This window comes from Moschus berezovskii, chromosome 4 (assembly GCF_049115385.1).
Source record: "Moschus berezovskii isolate FMDL1 chromosome 4, NW_MosBer_1.0, whole genome shotgun sequence".
NCBI lineage: Eukaryota > Metazoa > Chordata > Mammalia > Artiodactyla > Moschidae > Moschus > Moschus berezovskii.
This window is the reverse complement of record NC_142463.1, coordinates 13,645,226-13,660,205: the sequence shown is the minus strand read 5'-3', so window position 1 is coordinate 13,660,205 and position 14,980 is coordinate 13,645,226. Positions and strand designations below refer to the sequence as shown.

The 14,980-nt window shown below is 44.8% G+C and overlaps 1 protein-coding gene and 1 pseudogene across 3 annotated transcripts in view; both read left to right on the top strand.

The window, feature by feature from the left end:
• RHBDL2 (rhomboid like 2) overlaps window positions 1–14,980 on the top strand; it is a 54,478-nt gene that overhangs the window by 22,420 nt on the left and 17,078 nt on the right. For all 3 annotated transcript variants that reach the window (XM_055401841.2, XM_055401842.2, XM_055401840.2), the window contains 3 exons: window positions 2,144–2,409; window positions 5,122–5,270; window positions 7,413–7,525. In XM_055401841.2, coding sequence (XP_055257816.1) covers window positions 2,164–2,409; window positions 5,122–5,270; window positions 7,413–7,525 — 508 coding nt within the window. In that variant the 5' untranslated portion in view covers window positions 2,144–2,163. The remainder of the gene's footprint in view (window positions 1–2,143; window positions 2,410–5,121; window positions 5,271–7,412; window positions 7,526–14,980) is intronic.
• Window positions 11,342–13,423, top strand: LOC129540630 (NADH-cytochrome b5 reductase 3 pseudogene; annotated as a pseudogene).

The window sequence follows — 14,980 nt, the reverse complement described above, 5'->3', positions numbered from 1 at the left end:
TTTCTGGCTTCTCTATTCAATTCCTTTGCTCTGTATCTGTTTTTGTGCCAGTAGCATACTGTTTTGATTACTGTAGTTTTTTAAATTATAGTTTGAAATCAGAGAATGCGGTACCTCCTGTTTTGTTCTTTTTTAAGATTGTTTTGGCTGGGTTATCTATGATGCTAACAAAGCTTAAGCTTCAGATTTCTACTTACACAGACTTCTTCTGAAGCACTCTAAGTACTTTTATGAAGAAGTGAAGTGAAGTCGCTCAGTCATGTCCTATTCTTTGCGATCCCATGGACTGTAGCCCACCAGGCTCCTCAGTCCATGGAATTTTCCAGGTAAGAGTACTGGAGTGGGTTGCCATTGCCTTCTCCAGGGGATCTTCCCAACCCGGGGATTGAACCTGGGTCTCCCGCACTGCAGGCAGAGGCTTTACTGTCTGAGCCACCAGGGAAGCCCAAGTACTTTTATAGTTTTTCTATTTTATAATTTTAATTTAATGTTTTTTTTTCCCAAAGAGCCCTCCCCCCATATTGTTTAAGCTTCAGCATACACAAAATGTAGACCCACTCCTGCATAAAGGGCAAAAATCTAGTGAAATACCATCATGCAAATATAATCATGGTTAATTCTCCAGATGTTTTCCCTGTATATCAATACATTACTTTAAAAAAATTGGATTGTACTCTGTGTAGTGTCTGGAAACATTATTTTTTCTTTAATGTATTTGAGCCTCCCCCATCCCTGCCAGGGGCTTCCCTGGTGGCTCAGTGGTAGAGAATCTGCCTGCAATGCAGGAGACCCGAGTTCGATCCCTGGGTTGGGAAGAGCCCCCAGAGGAGGTCACAGCAACCCACTCTAGTACTCCTGCCTGGGGAATCCTATGGACTGAGGAGCCTGGCAGGCTGCAGTCCATAGGGTTGCACAGAGTTGGACACGACTGAAGCGACTAAGCAGCAGCAGCACCCATTTTTTTGGTCTATGAAAATATTTGATTAAGTAGTTCAACCAGAAGTAACATATAACAGAGCTAAACCAAAAGGAGAAAGACTGTACAGATAGCACCATGGCACGTGGAGAGGAGGGGGTATGTAGTTCAGGCCTCGCTGTTACAGACATGCTGCCTTAGGCATCTGCTCGGTGTCTCTTAGCACAGCTGTAATTACACAATTATTTGTGTGATTTTTATTGACCTCAGCCTCCTCCATGACATTGTAAACACTTTGGGATAGGATTGGCTGCCTGATACATAGTAGGTGTTCAACAGGTATCTGTTGAATAAATGCTTGAGTGTCTAGATATTGAGGATTGAGTTCAAGGGGATACTGGGTGTAGAAATTAGTAGGAACTCAGCCAAGAGTGTCAGATGTCAAAGAGTTGTTGGGAAGATGTGTTTTAGCGAGAGTTGCAGCGCTGCACCTGGAGGACCAGCAAGCAGTGGCCCACTTAACTCATGTGCCACAGAATGGCAGTGGTGGCATGTTAGAAAGGACACTGGTAATTCAAAAAGAGAAGATGTGGTTTTAAATCCTTTTTGAGGGGAGGAGAATTTTTAAAACTAAAATGGGTGCCTGATACATAGTACCTCTCAGCATAGTACCTGATACATAGTTCATGGTCATGAAATAAGTTTTGATTCGAAATCGGAAACTAGAGACCTGTGTTTGGCTTGGGAGTAGAAGCAAGATGAAACTAAGAGCTGAGAGGAGACTATTTACTTAAGCTAGTCAAAACTGACTTCGGGTTACGCATGCGTGTGGCTTAGACTCTGAGATGCATCACCTCGTGGCAAAGCTCTCTCTTACACTAATTGCCTTGGGAGTCAGCGGCAGAGGGGAAGGAAAGGGAGTATGAGGTGGAGCTGCCATCCCAAAGCTCCAGTCCATCCTTTGGTGATGACAGTAGGTAATTCCATAAGTGACCCTGGGGAGTCCTCTTCCTCAGCTGGGGAGAACTTAGTCCTTTTTCACAATTATACCCGGATGGTGAGGGTATGGATATTACGTGTATCTGGGCAACAGATCTTCAGCCACCTTCTACTGACTCACTGGGAAGGCACTGGAAACTGGTGGTTGTGCCAGAGAGCCCAGGAAAGAGCTACGGCCTGAAGACTGTGGGGTCATCTGTTTTCCCCTGAAAGTCTTGTTCCTTTCAGGTGGAGGAGGACCCAGGACAATGGCTGCTGCTCATGATTTGGAGATAGAGGAGGATGTGAATCTGAATATGGATAGAGAGATGAAGGAAGAGCTGGAAGAGGAGAAAGTGAGAGAGGGCAGGGCAGATAAAGATCCCTTCAAGCCTAGAAAAGTCCACAGGATTGTCTCAAAATGGATGCTTCCTGAACCAGTGCGAAGAACATACCTGGAAAGAGCGAACTGCTTCCCGCCCCCTGTGTTCATCATCTCCATCAGCATAGCCGAGGTAAACACGCCGGCTGGTGTAAGGACCACGGCAAGGTCCTTGGGGGCCTTGGCGCAAGGACGGCTGGGGGGCTGCAGACACGCTGGGGCTTTAGATCAGATCTAGAGGAAAGACTGGGAAACATGTGAAGAGAGCTTGGGGGTGGCAAGTACAGCACACAGAGCTAGACTTCGTCCTCTTCAGAGTTCCCTTCCCAGGTTCTTCTACCTTCCCAGGCGCTTTCAGTCGAGTGTTGAGTTTTATCTTTCAAACAACTCCTCTGCCCAGCAGTGACCACAATTGAGGTGGCTTCATTTCATTTCGGTTGGTGGAGGGCTTTAGAGATCAAATAATCTCTGGGTTTCCAATTGGTTTGATCTTATGAACCAACTTTGATTGGTAAGGTCTATCAGGAGCTCAATGTTTAAAAGAGCTATAGGTTGCCTCCAGATTTCAGTAGGAAAAAATGGGATTGGGATCTTCTAATGATGTCGGCTCTGGGCAGCATGTAGCGAGTATCAGACTCTGGTCCAGTCAGCTGTTTTGTTTTCCAGAAAAGAGTGGGGTGACTTGCCCAAGGCCGTATGTGGGCTTCTCCTGAGCCTTATCTCACCCAGCTTTTTCTCCCACACCATGGTGTCTCATAAAGGAATTGACAAAGGATGGCTGCCTGTGGGATGTGACTTAGGGGCACTGTGTGTGTTAGTCACTCAGTCACGTCCGACTCTTTGTGACCCCGTGATGAGCACCCCTCCAGGCTCCTCTGGCCATGGAATTCTCCGGGCAAGAATACTGGAGTGGGTTGCCATTCCCTTCTTTAGGGGATCTTCCTGATCCAGAGACTGAACTCAGGTCTCCTGCATTGCAGGTGGATGTTTCTGCCCTCTGAGCCACCAGGGAAGCCCCGAGTTAAGAGTATGAGAAAGTTCCTGAAGTTATTTTCTTAGTTCCACTGATGCCTCAGCTTTCTCATCAAGGGCTGTATTAGTCAGGTTCTTTAAAGCAGCGGCATCCGTAGGATGTGCACGTGCACCCACTATCTATCATCTGTCTATACACATATATGGAGAGAGAGAGTGACTGGTTTTAAGGAGTTGGTTTATGTAATTGCAGAGGCTTGGCAAATTTAAAATCTACAGGGTGGGCCAGCAGACTAGCAACCTGGGGATAAGTTGAAGTTCAAGGGCCAATTGTTGGCACAATTCCTTCTTGCTCAAGGAGTGTTTGTTCTATTAAGCCTTCAATTGATATGAGCTCACCCACATTACGGAGGGTAGTCTGCTTTATGCAAAGTCACAGAAACATGTAGAATGATATTTGACCAAATACTGTTGCATAAAGTTAACTATCATAGGGACCTGGCCTCTTAGGGCTTATATAAAGATAAGGGCAAAATGTGGCGTTCCTGAAAGAAGCTTTTGTCAGTGCTGTTTTGGTTGGGGCAGACACAGAAACCAGCCCTGATTCATTGAAGGAGGAAACTGTTCAAGGGTGTGAATATTAAGTGGTGAGGACCCTTGAGGACCATCTTAGGGGCTTAATACTACAAACAATGAAATGTTAAAATTGTTTTTTCCTTTAGAACCAAAAATAAGACAAGAATGCCCACCATCACCATTTCTACTCAATATTATGCTGGAGGTGATAGACTGTACATTAAAAAAGAAAAGGGGGAATTCCCTGGCCGTTCAGAGGTTAGAATTCGATACTTTTACTGCAGGGGCCTGAGTTCAATCCCTGGTCAAGAAACTAAGATCCTGCAGACTGAGTGGTGCTGCCAAATAATTTTTTAAAGCAAATTTTTTATTTTGGAGTAATTTTAGCTTTATAGAAAAGTTACAGAGATAGTAAGAGAGTTCCTTATGCCCCTTACCCAATTTCTCCCAATGTTAATATCTTACATTTTCATAGATTTACATTTGTCAAAACTAGGACACTCATATTGATATATTAGTATTAACTAAACTCTAGGCTTAATTTGAATTTTGCCAGTTTTTCCATCGGTGACCTCTTTCTGTCCCTTTTGTACTTTCGAACCCAGGGCATCACACTGTGTTTAGTTGTCACATCTCCCCAGTCTACTCTGATCTCTGATGCTCAGTCTTTGCTTTCCATGGTTTTGATAGTCTTGAGGAGTACTGGCCAGGTATCCTATATAATGTCCCTCTGTCTGGGTTTGTCTGATGTTTTTTTCTCATGGTTAGACTGGAGTTATGGGTTTGCGGGAGGAAGACCACAGAAGTGAAGTACCCTTCTCATCACATCACATTAGGGAATGGGGGACATCCACATGACATCCCTGTGACATGAGCCTTCATCACTTGGTTAAGGTCATGTTTGCCTGGTTTTCCCACTGTAAAGTCACTATTTTTCCCTTTCCTGCCTCTATTTTTCAGAAGCCAGCAGTGACCTAATTTCACATTTAGTTGTAAATGAATGGCCAAATGGTGCATGTGGGAAGAGGAGGGCAGAGGAGGAGGGGAAAGTGGGTTCAGGAAAGATTCTTTGAAGTCTGCTCTAGGGCTGCTCCTAACTGCTGGAAGAGGAAGGAGATGCCTACAGTTATATGGTCAGGTACACGCAGGGAACTGAATTCCTGCCGTCTGGGCACATGCTGTGGAGCAGCCCTCTTAAGAGCAAATTATTTCAAACAGAGGTAGTGCCCGCGGGCTTTAATGGGGCCGCTTTCTGCAGCAGGTATGGTTAACTTTAGTGTCTGCCCCTCCCTGTCAGCTGGCGGTGTTTATTTACTATGCTGTATGGAAGCCTCAGAAACAGTGGATCACCTTGGACACAGGCATCTTGGAGAGTCCCTTTATCTACCGTCCTGAGAAGCGGGAGGAAGCCTGGAGATTTATCTCGTACATGCTGGTTCATGCTGGGTAAGGAATGACAGTTGAGTCACTGATGTCAGAGGTGACTGTAAGTAACCATAACCCTGAACATTTGGTCCTTTATTAACTTTTTACTTTATATTGGACTGTAGTTGATTAACAATGCTGTGTTAGTTTCAGGTGTACAACAAAGTGATTCAGTTATACATGTACATGTATTTATTCTTTTTCAAATTCTTTTCCCAGTGAGGTTGTTCTAGAACATTGAGCACAGTTCCCTGTGCTATAGTTGGTGCGACCCCATGGGCTGTAGCCCACCAGGCTCCTCTGTCCATGGTATTCTCCAGGCAAGAATACTGGAGTGGGTTGCCATTTTCTTCTCCAGGGGATCTTCCCGACCCAGGGATCAAACCCAGGTCTCCTGCATTGCAGGCAGACGCTTTAACCCCTGGGCCACCAGGGAAGCCCTTATTATTGGTCAGGCACTTTTATATCCATACTCTTGTTTGATGCTCCTGGCAACCCTAGGAGGTGAGCACTGCTCCCGCTGTTTTGTGTGAGGCTCACGGGATGCAGTCATTTGTAGAGTGAGGACCTCCACCCACTAGTGCTAACTCCAAGTCCAGTGGACTCTGTACTGTAACTGCCTAATATTGGTATTTATGGAGGAATACCAATGAAAAGAGACCAAATTGTCACCAAACCAGAACTGTGTCCCCCAAGTTGTGTGGTGTTGTTAAATGTTTCCTTTAAAATGTGAATTGCCAGTGCCTTCCTTCCCACCTCTACCAAAGTTAAAAACGTAATTCATCAACATTTTGATGGGTGTAAAATAATTTAGAATAATACAAGCAATGGGTGATGCAGTGCCTGCCTTTTAGTTTTGCTTACAGTCTCTTAAATGCTAATAGCCTTTTATGACCTCGCTCAGAATTCTGATTCACCATGCCCACTCAAAAAAACTAAAGCATTTTGCTACATAGAAACTAAATTAAGGATTACTGTTATATGGAAATTTGCCAAATGACATTCAGGGAGTTTTCATAGGTGCTTATGGGGTTTGACAAGCAAAATAATGTCAATATCACTTAAAAATATTTTTCCATATTTATAAACTATAATAAAAAGCATTTGTACTCAACGGTGTCATATACCAAATTATAGTATATTTATATGAGAGAAACCAAGTTTAGCTAGTGTTACTAGGTAAACATTTTTATTTTTTTCCATTCTGGTAAATTTAAAACCTTTTAAATACAGAACTGGCAATGAGGTTTCTCTTGCCATATCTGTTTTATTTATTTCTTTGGCTGTGCCAGGTCTTAGCTGTGGCATGTGGGATCTAGTTCCCTGACCAGGGATCAAATCCAGGCCTCCTGCATTAGGAGTGAGTGCAATCTTAGCCACTGGATCACCAGGGAAGTCCCACCGCCTCTGTTTTATCAAAGACTACCCTGAGCTTGCAAGAGATGTTTAAAAACCTACTGAAATTTCAACTCAATGTGAGTGAATTAGTATTCTCTCAATATTACTGTGCAACTAAAACAAAATCAAGTGCTGAGGCTGACATGTGATGGCTGCTGCTGCTGCTGCTAAGTCACTTCAGTCGTGTCCAACTCTGTGTGACCCCATAGACGGAAGTCCACCAGGCTCCCCCTTCCCTGGGATTCTCCAGGCAAGAACACTGGAGTGGGTTGCCATTTCCTTCTCCAATGTGTGAAAGTGAAAAGTGAAAGTAAAGTCGCTCAGTCGTGTCTGACCCTTAGTGACCCCATGGACTGCAGCCTACTGGGCTCCTCCATCCATGGGATTTTCCAAGCAAGAGTACTGGAGTGGCTTGCCATTGCCTTCTCCGCATGTGATGGCAACTGTCAGCTAAACCCATAATTGCAAGCTTATATTCCATTCCTTAAAGCTTCCTCATTGCTCTGTTTGACATTATCAGTAATTACTGTAAAACAAAACTTATAAAGTAAATGTATATTTCTAAAATGTCTTTTTATCTGCTTCACATATTGAAGCTCCATGTAGGATTTTATCTCTTTAAAAAGTCATCTGAAAAAATTAGAAAATGGAATTCATATTAAGCATGTTCTAAACTAGAAACAACATATCAATGCCTGTTAACCTCCCAAGGAAATAACTGCCTGGGCTAGTCATAATGTTTGACAATGGTGTTTGTCTTTGCAGAGTTCAGCACATCCTGGGGAATCTTATTATGCAGCTCGGTCTGGGTATCCCCTTGGAAATGGTCCACAAAGGCCTCCGAGTGGGGCTGGTGTACCTGGCAGGAGTGATAGCAGGTTAGTGTTCCGAATATAACACAGAATCAACATCTCTGCACTCTTAGGAGGTAATAAGCAAAGGTAATAAACTTTTAAATCAAGATTTACTGCTTTCCTAATATGCGCTAGGGCTCCTGTTAAGTTTAGAAATAAGTTCACTAGAGGTAAGCACATCGAGAGGTCTTTGTGCCATTCTCAGGGACCGCAGAGTCAGAGTTCTGCACAACTGGAAACTGAGTAGTTTGGTGTCCAGGTGTATGTACTGGATAAAGGACTAAAGCCAGAAGGTCCTTATGTCCCAAGACTCATGATTTTGGGAAATAACGTGATCAAATTTGCATTCAAGAAAGATAACTTCAAGAGAACATCGAGAATAGCTAAAGGGACCCAAAGACTGGGTAGGGACTAGCAGCATATGCCAGTGATCTCTCAAATTGGGTATGCCGAAAATTCATTAGGGTGTGGGCAGGAAATATTAGAACTCCTATCTATCCATTTATTTATCAGAAACTTTAAAAAATTAAACTTTTTATTTTGAGATACTTATAAATTCACACTGTAAGAAATAAATACCTATAGGTCTCATATACCCTTTAACTAGTTACCCCCAATGGTAACAGCTGACAAAACCACAGTACAGTATCCTAATCAGGATATCCACACTGATACAGTCAAAGTACAAAATATTTCCAACATCACAAAGATTCCTCACAGTTTCATTTTTATAGCCATACCCCCTTTTTTTTCCACCCCGCTGACAACCCCACTAATCTGTTCTCTGTTTCTGTAATTTTCTCACTTCAAGAATGTTATGTAAATAGAATAATACAGTGTATAGCCATTGAGGATTAGCTTTCTTCACTCAGCATAAGTCTCTGGAGAGTCATGTAGGTTATTGCATATATCAACTGTTTATTCATTTTTATTGCTGGGTAGTATTCAAAGGTACGGATGGAGTACTACCACTGGTTTAATCGTTCACTCACTGGAGGATATCTGTATTGTTTCCAGGTTTTGGTTATTACAAATAAAGTTCCAGTAAGCATTTGTTTACAGGTTTTTTAAAACGTAAGTATAGTTTTGTGAACTTGAGTTTTCATTTCTCTAGGATAAATGCCCAAGAGCAAGTTGGTTGAGTTGTATGGTAGTTGCATATTTAGTTTTTTTAAGAACCAGCCAAAATGTTTTCCAGAATGGCTGTTCCATTTCACTTTCCTCCCAGTACTGTGTAAGCAATTCAGTTTTCCACATCCTCACCAGCATTTGGTGTTGTCACTATTTTTTAAAACATTTATTTATTTTTGGCTGAGCTGGGTCTTTGCTGCTACACTCGGGCTTTCTCTAGTTGCGGCGAGTGGAGGCTGCTCTCTAGCTGTGGTGTGCGGGCTTTTCATTACAGTGGCTTTTCTTGTTGTAGAGCACGGGCTCTAGGCACACAGGCTTCAGTAGTTGTGGCGCGTGGGCTTAGCTGTCCTGCAGCATGTGCAATCTCCCTGGACCAGGGATCGAACCTGTGTCCCCTAAGTTGGCAGGTGGATTCTTAACCACTGGACCACCAGGGAAGTCCACTGTCACTATTTTTAATTTTAGCTGTGCTCACATGTGTGTGATCTCATCATGGTCTTAACTTGCACTTCCCTAGTTGGCTAATGATGGTAAGCATCTCTTCATGTGCTTATTTGCCATTTATGTATCCTCTTCAGTGAAATATCTGTTCGTGAATTTTGCCCACTTATCTTATTAGATTTTTTTGACTGTTAAATTTTGAGACTTCTTTATATATCCCAGACCCAGTCCTTTATAGAATATGTAGTTTACAGATATTCTCTCAGTCTGTAGCTTATGTTTTCATTGGCTTAGCAGAATCTTTCACAGAGCAAAAGTTTTTAGTTTTGATGAGGTCTAGTTTATCAGTTTTTTCCTTTTATGAGTCATGCTTTTGGTGTCATGTCTAAGAACTCTTCACTGAGCCCTAAGTTTTGAATTTATTCTCTGTTATCTTCTAAAGTTATGTTTTGCACTTTACATTTAAATATGTGATTTATTTGAGTTGGCTAGTTAAAGCATGCGGAGAAGGCAATGGCAACCCACTCCAGTACTCTTGCTTGGAAAATCCCATGGACGGAGGAGCCTGGTAGGCTGCAGTCCATGGGGTCATGATGAGTCGGACATGACTGAGTGACTTCACTTTCACTTTTCACTTTCATGCACTGGAGAAGGAAATGGCAACCCACTCCAGTGTTCTTGCCTGGAGAATCCCAGGGACGGTGGAGCCTGTTGGCTGCCGTCTATGCGGTCACACATAGTCAGACACGACTGAAGCGACTTAGCAGCAGCAGCAGCAGTTAAAGCATGAGGTTCAGATTTTCCTTTTTGTCTGTGAATATCAGAATAAACTGCTGAATAGATCATTCTTCCTTCACTGAGTTGCTTTTGCTGCTGCTGCTGCTGCTAAGTCACTTCAGTCGTGTACGACTCTGTGCGACCCCATAGGTGGCAGCCCATCAGGCTCCCCTGTCCCTGGGATTCTCCAGGCAAGAACACTGGGGTGGGTTGCCATTTCCTCCTCCAATGCATAAAAGTGAAAAGGGAAAGTGAAGTTACCCAGTCATGTCTGACTCTTCGCAACCCCATGGACTGAAGCCTACTAGCCTCCTCTGTCCATGGGATTTTCCAGGCAGGAGTACTGGAGTAGGGTGCCAAAAAGCTGCTTTTATACCTTGTCAAAAATCAGGTGGTTGTAGTCTCATGGAACTGTTTCTGGGTTCTCTGTTTTGTTTCATTGATCAGTGTGTCTATCTCTCTACCAATACCTCACGGTTAGTACCACTGTAGCTGTTAAGTCCTGAAATGAGCGAGAGGGATTCCTCTTATTTTTTGCTCATTTACTGATTAGTTTATGTATTTTTCTTTTAAAAAGTTGGGTGTCTGTTTTTTTTTCTGTGATAACAAAAGGCTTTCACTAGTAAGCTACTTTACAGATGCTGAAAAGCAAACACAAAAGATGTCCCTTTGAAGACACAGTAGTATTTTTCTCTTAAGGAGTGAGAATGTAACTGCTTTTCCAGAAACACTCATGCTTTGAAAAGGGCATTTTGAAAACTGGTTATTGGAAATCATTCCATCATTATGTGATTTTTGCTGCCGAAGAAGATGAAGTAACTCTTTTAAGTTCACACTTAAAAAAGCCAGCAAACACTTTTCTCATCTGATTTAAAATTTCTCAGTGGAGAGTTTTAGTAAATTTTAAACTTACTGATTGTAACACTTTCTGATTAGTTTGCAAGAACAACTGACTGATGTTAGGGAAGGTGGGAATTAATAGCCATATTACAACAATTTTTTGTATAATTGGAATAAGCATATACAATGATGGGGCTTCCCCGGTGGCTCAGAGGGTAAAGAATCTGCCTGCAGTGCAGGAGACACAGGAGACACTGGTTCCATCCCTTAGTGGGGAAGATCCTCTGGGGGAGGAAATGGCAACCCACTCCAGTGTTCCCACTCAGTGTTGTGGAGAATCCCGTGGACTGAGGAGCCTGGCGGGCTGTAGTCCATAGCCTCATAAAGGGTCAGATGCAACTGAAGAGACAGTGTGTGCGCGCTCACACACACACGCACGCGCGTGCACACGCACGCGCGCACACGCGCACGCACGCACACACACACGCACACACACACACACACGCACGCACACACACACACAGACAATGATGCAATTCTTCCAGTTGAAACTGGGCATCACTTGTTTAATTTCATATTTTAAGTGATTAAGAAAAAAATTTCTATGGAAAATAACCAAACTTAAAATTACATCTTTGTGGGTCTTGGTGGTGGCGGCTGTGGAGTGAGTGCAGAGTGGTGCCATATGGGGGCCCAGTGTGGCTCCTCTGCAGCCTCCTCAGGAAACTGTTTCAGCGCTCCACCCCAGCCATCATGCTCCAGAGTTGGGACATCAAGGACCCGCTGTGGCTCATCAACAAGGAGGTCATCAGCCAGGATACCCGGCGGTTCTGCTTTGCTTTGCCGTCACCCCAGCACATCCTGGGCCTCCCCGTTGGCCAGCACATCTAGCCCTCTGCTTGAATCAACAGGAACCTGGTCCTTTGGCCCTAAACGCCTGTTTCCAGTGATGACGACCAGGGCTTTGTGGACCTGGTCATCCAGGTTTACTTTAAAGACACCCATCCCACGTTTCCCTCTGGAGGAAAGATGTCCCAGTACGAGGAAAGCACTAAAATTGGAGACACCATTTGAGTGCTGGGGCTCCAATGGGCTCCTGGTCTACCAGGGCAAAGCAAAGTTTGCCATCTGTCTGGACAAGAAATCCAACCCTGTCTTCAAGATGCTGAAGTCTGTGGGCATGATTGCAGGAGGGACTGGCATCACCCTCAATGCTGCAGGTGATCCATGCCATCATGAAGGACCCCAGTGATCGCACCATGTGTCACCTGCTGTTTGCCAACCAGACCGAGAAGGACACTGCTGCAGCCCGAGCTGGAGAAACTGAGGAATGAACATTCTGCACGCTTTAAGCTCTGGTACATGGTGGACAGAGCCCCTGAAGCCTGGGACTACATCCAGGGCTTCATGAATGGGGAGATGATCCAGGGCCACCTTCCATCCCTGGAGGAGGAGCCTGCTGGTGCAGATGTGCAGACCCCTGCCCATGAGCCAGTACACCTGCCTGGACCATGTGGGCCACCCCAAGGAGTGCTACTTTGCCTTCTGATGGATGGGCCCTGGCCGCTGGGCCCACCCTGCATTCACTGTGCCCTACCCACTTCTCCTACCACTGTTATTACCACCACTTTCCCTTGCATCTCCTGCTGTGGCTGGGTTCAGCCTGGCTTGCCCATGCCTGGGAGGTCACCCTGCTGGGCTGGCCCTTTGCCTTTGGGAGCAGGGCTCTGTTACAGGTGGGCTGCTTCGGCCACCTTTAGGGCAGATTCCTGATTGGGCCTTGCCACAGATGCTTGGACCGTTGCCCTTCCTCACAGCCAACACACACACTACTGGGTAGAGGCTGCCAGCACCATGTGCCCCACCCTCCCCAGAGCATCCCACACTCTGGTAATAAACATGAAGGTATCGGTAGCCCCTAGCTGCAGGTGCCAAGCCCCTACCCCCTGCCTCGGGACCCTTGCCTCCTCCTCTCACCTGCCATTCCACCCAGGCAAGGAGCCTCAACAGCCCCCCACTCCCTCTTCCTAAGGCCCAGCAATCACAAATCTACCCCTGAGAAGAATGACAACCCTGTGCCAGTATAACTACGAGTGTCTTGGGCAGTCACCATTTTTCATGTGCATTTGGCTTATTTCTGCTTCAGGGCCACTGCCAGAGCTCAACACCTGACACTGCATGGCAGGGAACACCAAAATGTCCCTTCGGCAGGGGCTGCTGGGGTGAAAGTCTGCCCCCATCCCAGGGCCCAGCAGGCCTGGCCAGCAGGGAGTTAGGCTCTCCCTGGGGCTGGAGCAGGAGGAGGGAGCTGGCTGAGGGCCCTTCCAGCTGGCACACGGGCCCTCCCAAAACCTCAGCCTTTCCCTCTAAGACCCAAACATTTGGGAGGCTTTGGAAGTTCCAAGCAATTGACCTCCGATCATGTGCGTTGGGGTCCTGGGTTGCCAGCCCTGGTGGCAAAGCTAAGACCATGTGTATTTATTTGTCTGCCCCAGTACCCCCTTTCTGCTGCTCGTGCCCCATGTGGGGGAGATTTAGAGCACAGTCTCTTTCCTGAAGGACGTTCTCAGTGGCCTTGACATTGCTTTAGACCTCAGCATGTTAGTCTCTAGAATATCAGCTTTTTCAGAGTCATTTATGAGCAAACATAACATTAAAGTAAAACTTTGCTGAGTTGAAAAAAAATCTTTGCATTTCTATGGCGTGATATTTAACCAGGGTTTTAAAATACAATGATGCTTATTTAATAATGTGCATGCGTGGAAAGCTGCCTCAGCCGTGTCTGACTCTTTGCGACCCCGTGGACTGTAGCCCGCCAGGCTCCTCTGCCCATGGGATTCTCCAGGCAAGAATATTGCAGTGGGTTGCCAGCCCTCCTCCAGGGGATCTTCCCGACCCAAGGATTGAACCTGTGTCTCTTGTATCTCCTACATTGGTAGGTGGGTTCTGGGAAGCCCTTATTTAATAACACTGCTCATTGAAAGATTTTTTTTTGTTTTAAGACTAATTTTTAGAGCCGTTTTGGGTTCACGGCAAAACTGAGAGGACAGTACTGAAGTTTCCCATTCATCCCCTGCCCCAACACCTGCATCAGTGCAGTTCAGTTCAGTCACTCAGTCATGTCCGACTCTTTGTGATCCCATGAATCGCAGCACGCCAGGCCTCCCTGTCCATCACCAGCTCCCGGAGTTCACTCAACCTCATGTCCATAGCCTCCTCCATTATCAACAGATTGGTACATTTGTTACAACTGATGAACCTACATTGATGACATCATAATCACCCAAAGTCCTTTAAAACTAGGGTTCATCTTTGGTGTTGTACATTCTGTGGTTTTGGACAAATGTATACTGACATGTATCCATCATTATACTATTATAAAGGGTATCTTTTTACTGTCTCCACTGTTTCCTTTTCCAGAATGTCATATAATTGGAATCATACACTATGTAGCCTTTGCAGATTGGTTTCACTTAGTAATATGCATTTCAGTTTCCCCCATGTCTTTTTATTTCTTGATAAGAATTTTTTGTATCATTAATGAAGTAAAAATAATTTTAAAATATCATATAATATAAATATAATATATATAATATAAAAATATCAATAAGTCCCATCCTTTAAAATTCTATGTTTGTGATTTTACAAAACATTAAAGAAGCGGTACATATATCGATACATGTAATTTCTAAGTGAATACACCTGTATTGCAGGGGATGGCTGTATTAGTTTCCAAGGCCAATATGACCTCCTCTTACCCAGTCACATCTGTAACAATCCTTTTTCCAAATAAGGTCACATTCTGCAGTGTTGGGGGTTAGGACTTAAACGTATTTTGGGGAGGGGGAGGACCCCATCCGATCCACGGCAGTGCTCAAAACTTTACCAGTCACAACTGTGCCTGCTTCCAAGCAGTGGGGTGGAGAGTGGGACGCCGATGGGCCTGGCCAGGCCTAGTGACGCAGCTCCCCTACTCACTTCCCCCCTGCCTTTGTGGATGCTGTTGTTCCACCTCCTCCATGTGTTCCTGCACACATTCGTTTTTCCTGGCTCCAGTATCTATGCTTGTTTCCCCCACAGCTGGATTTCAACCTGTGGAATCAGCTGTGCCCCAGTTTCAGTGTACAGAGAGAGAGGAGAGAACGTGAATAACCTGCTCACATCCTCTGCCTATTTTTGCAATACCTTTTGGCAGGTATCTCTTTGCTGTATCGGTCTCTCCTTCACACTGCTGCTGGTCACCTTCCTCAAACACATCCTTCCTAAAACATTTACAGTGGCTGATAAAAA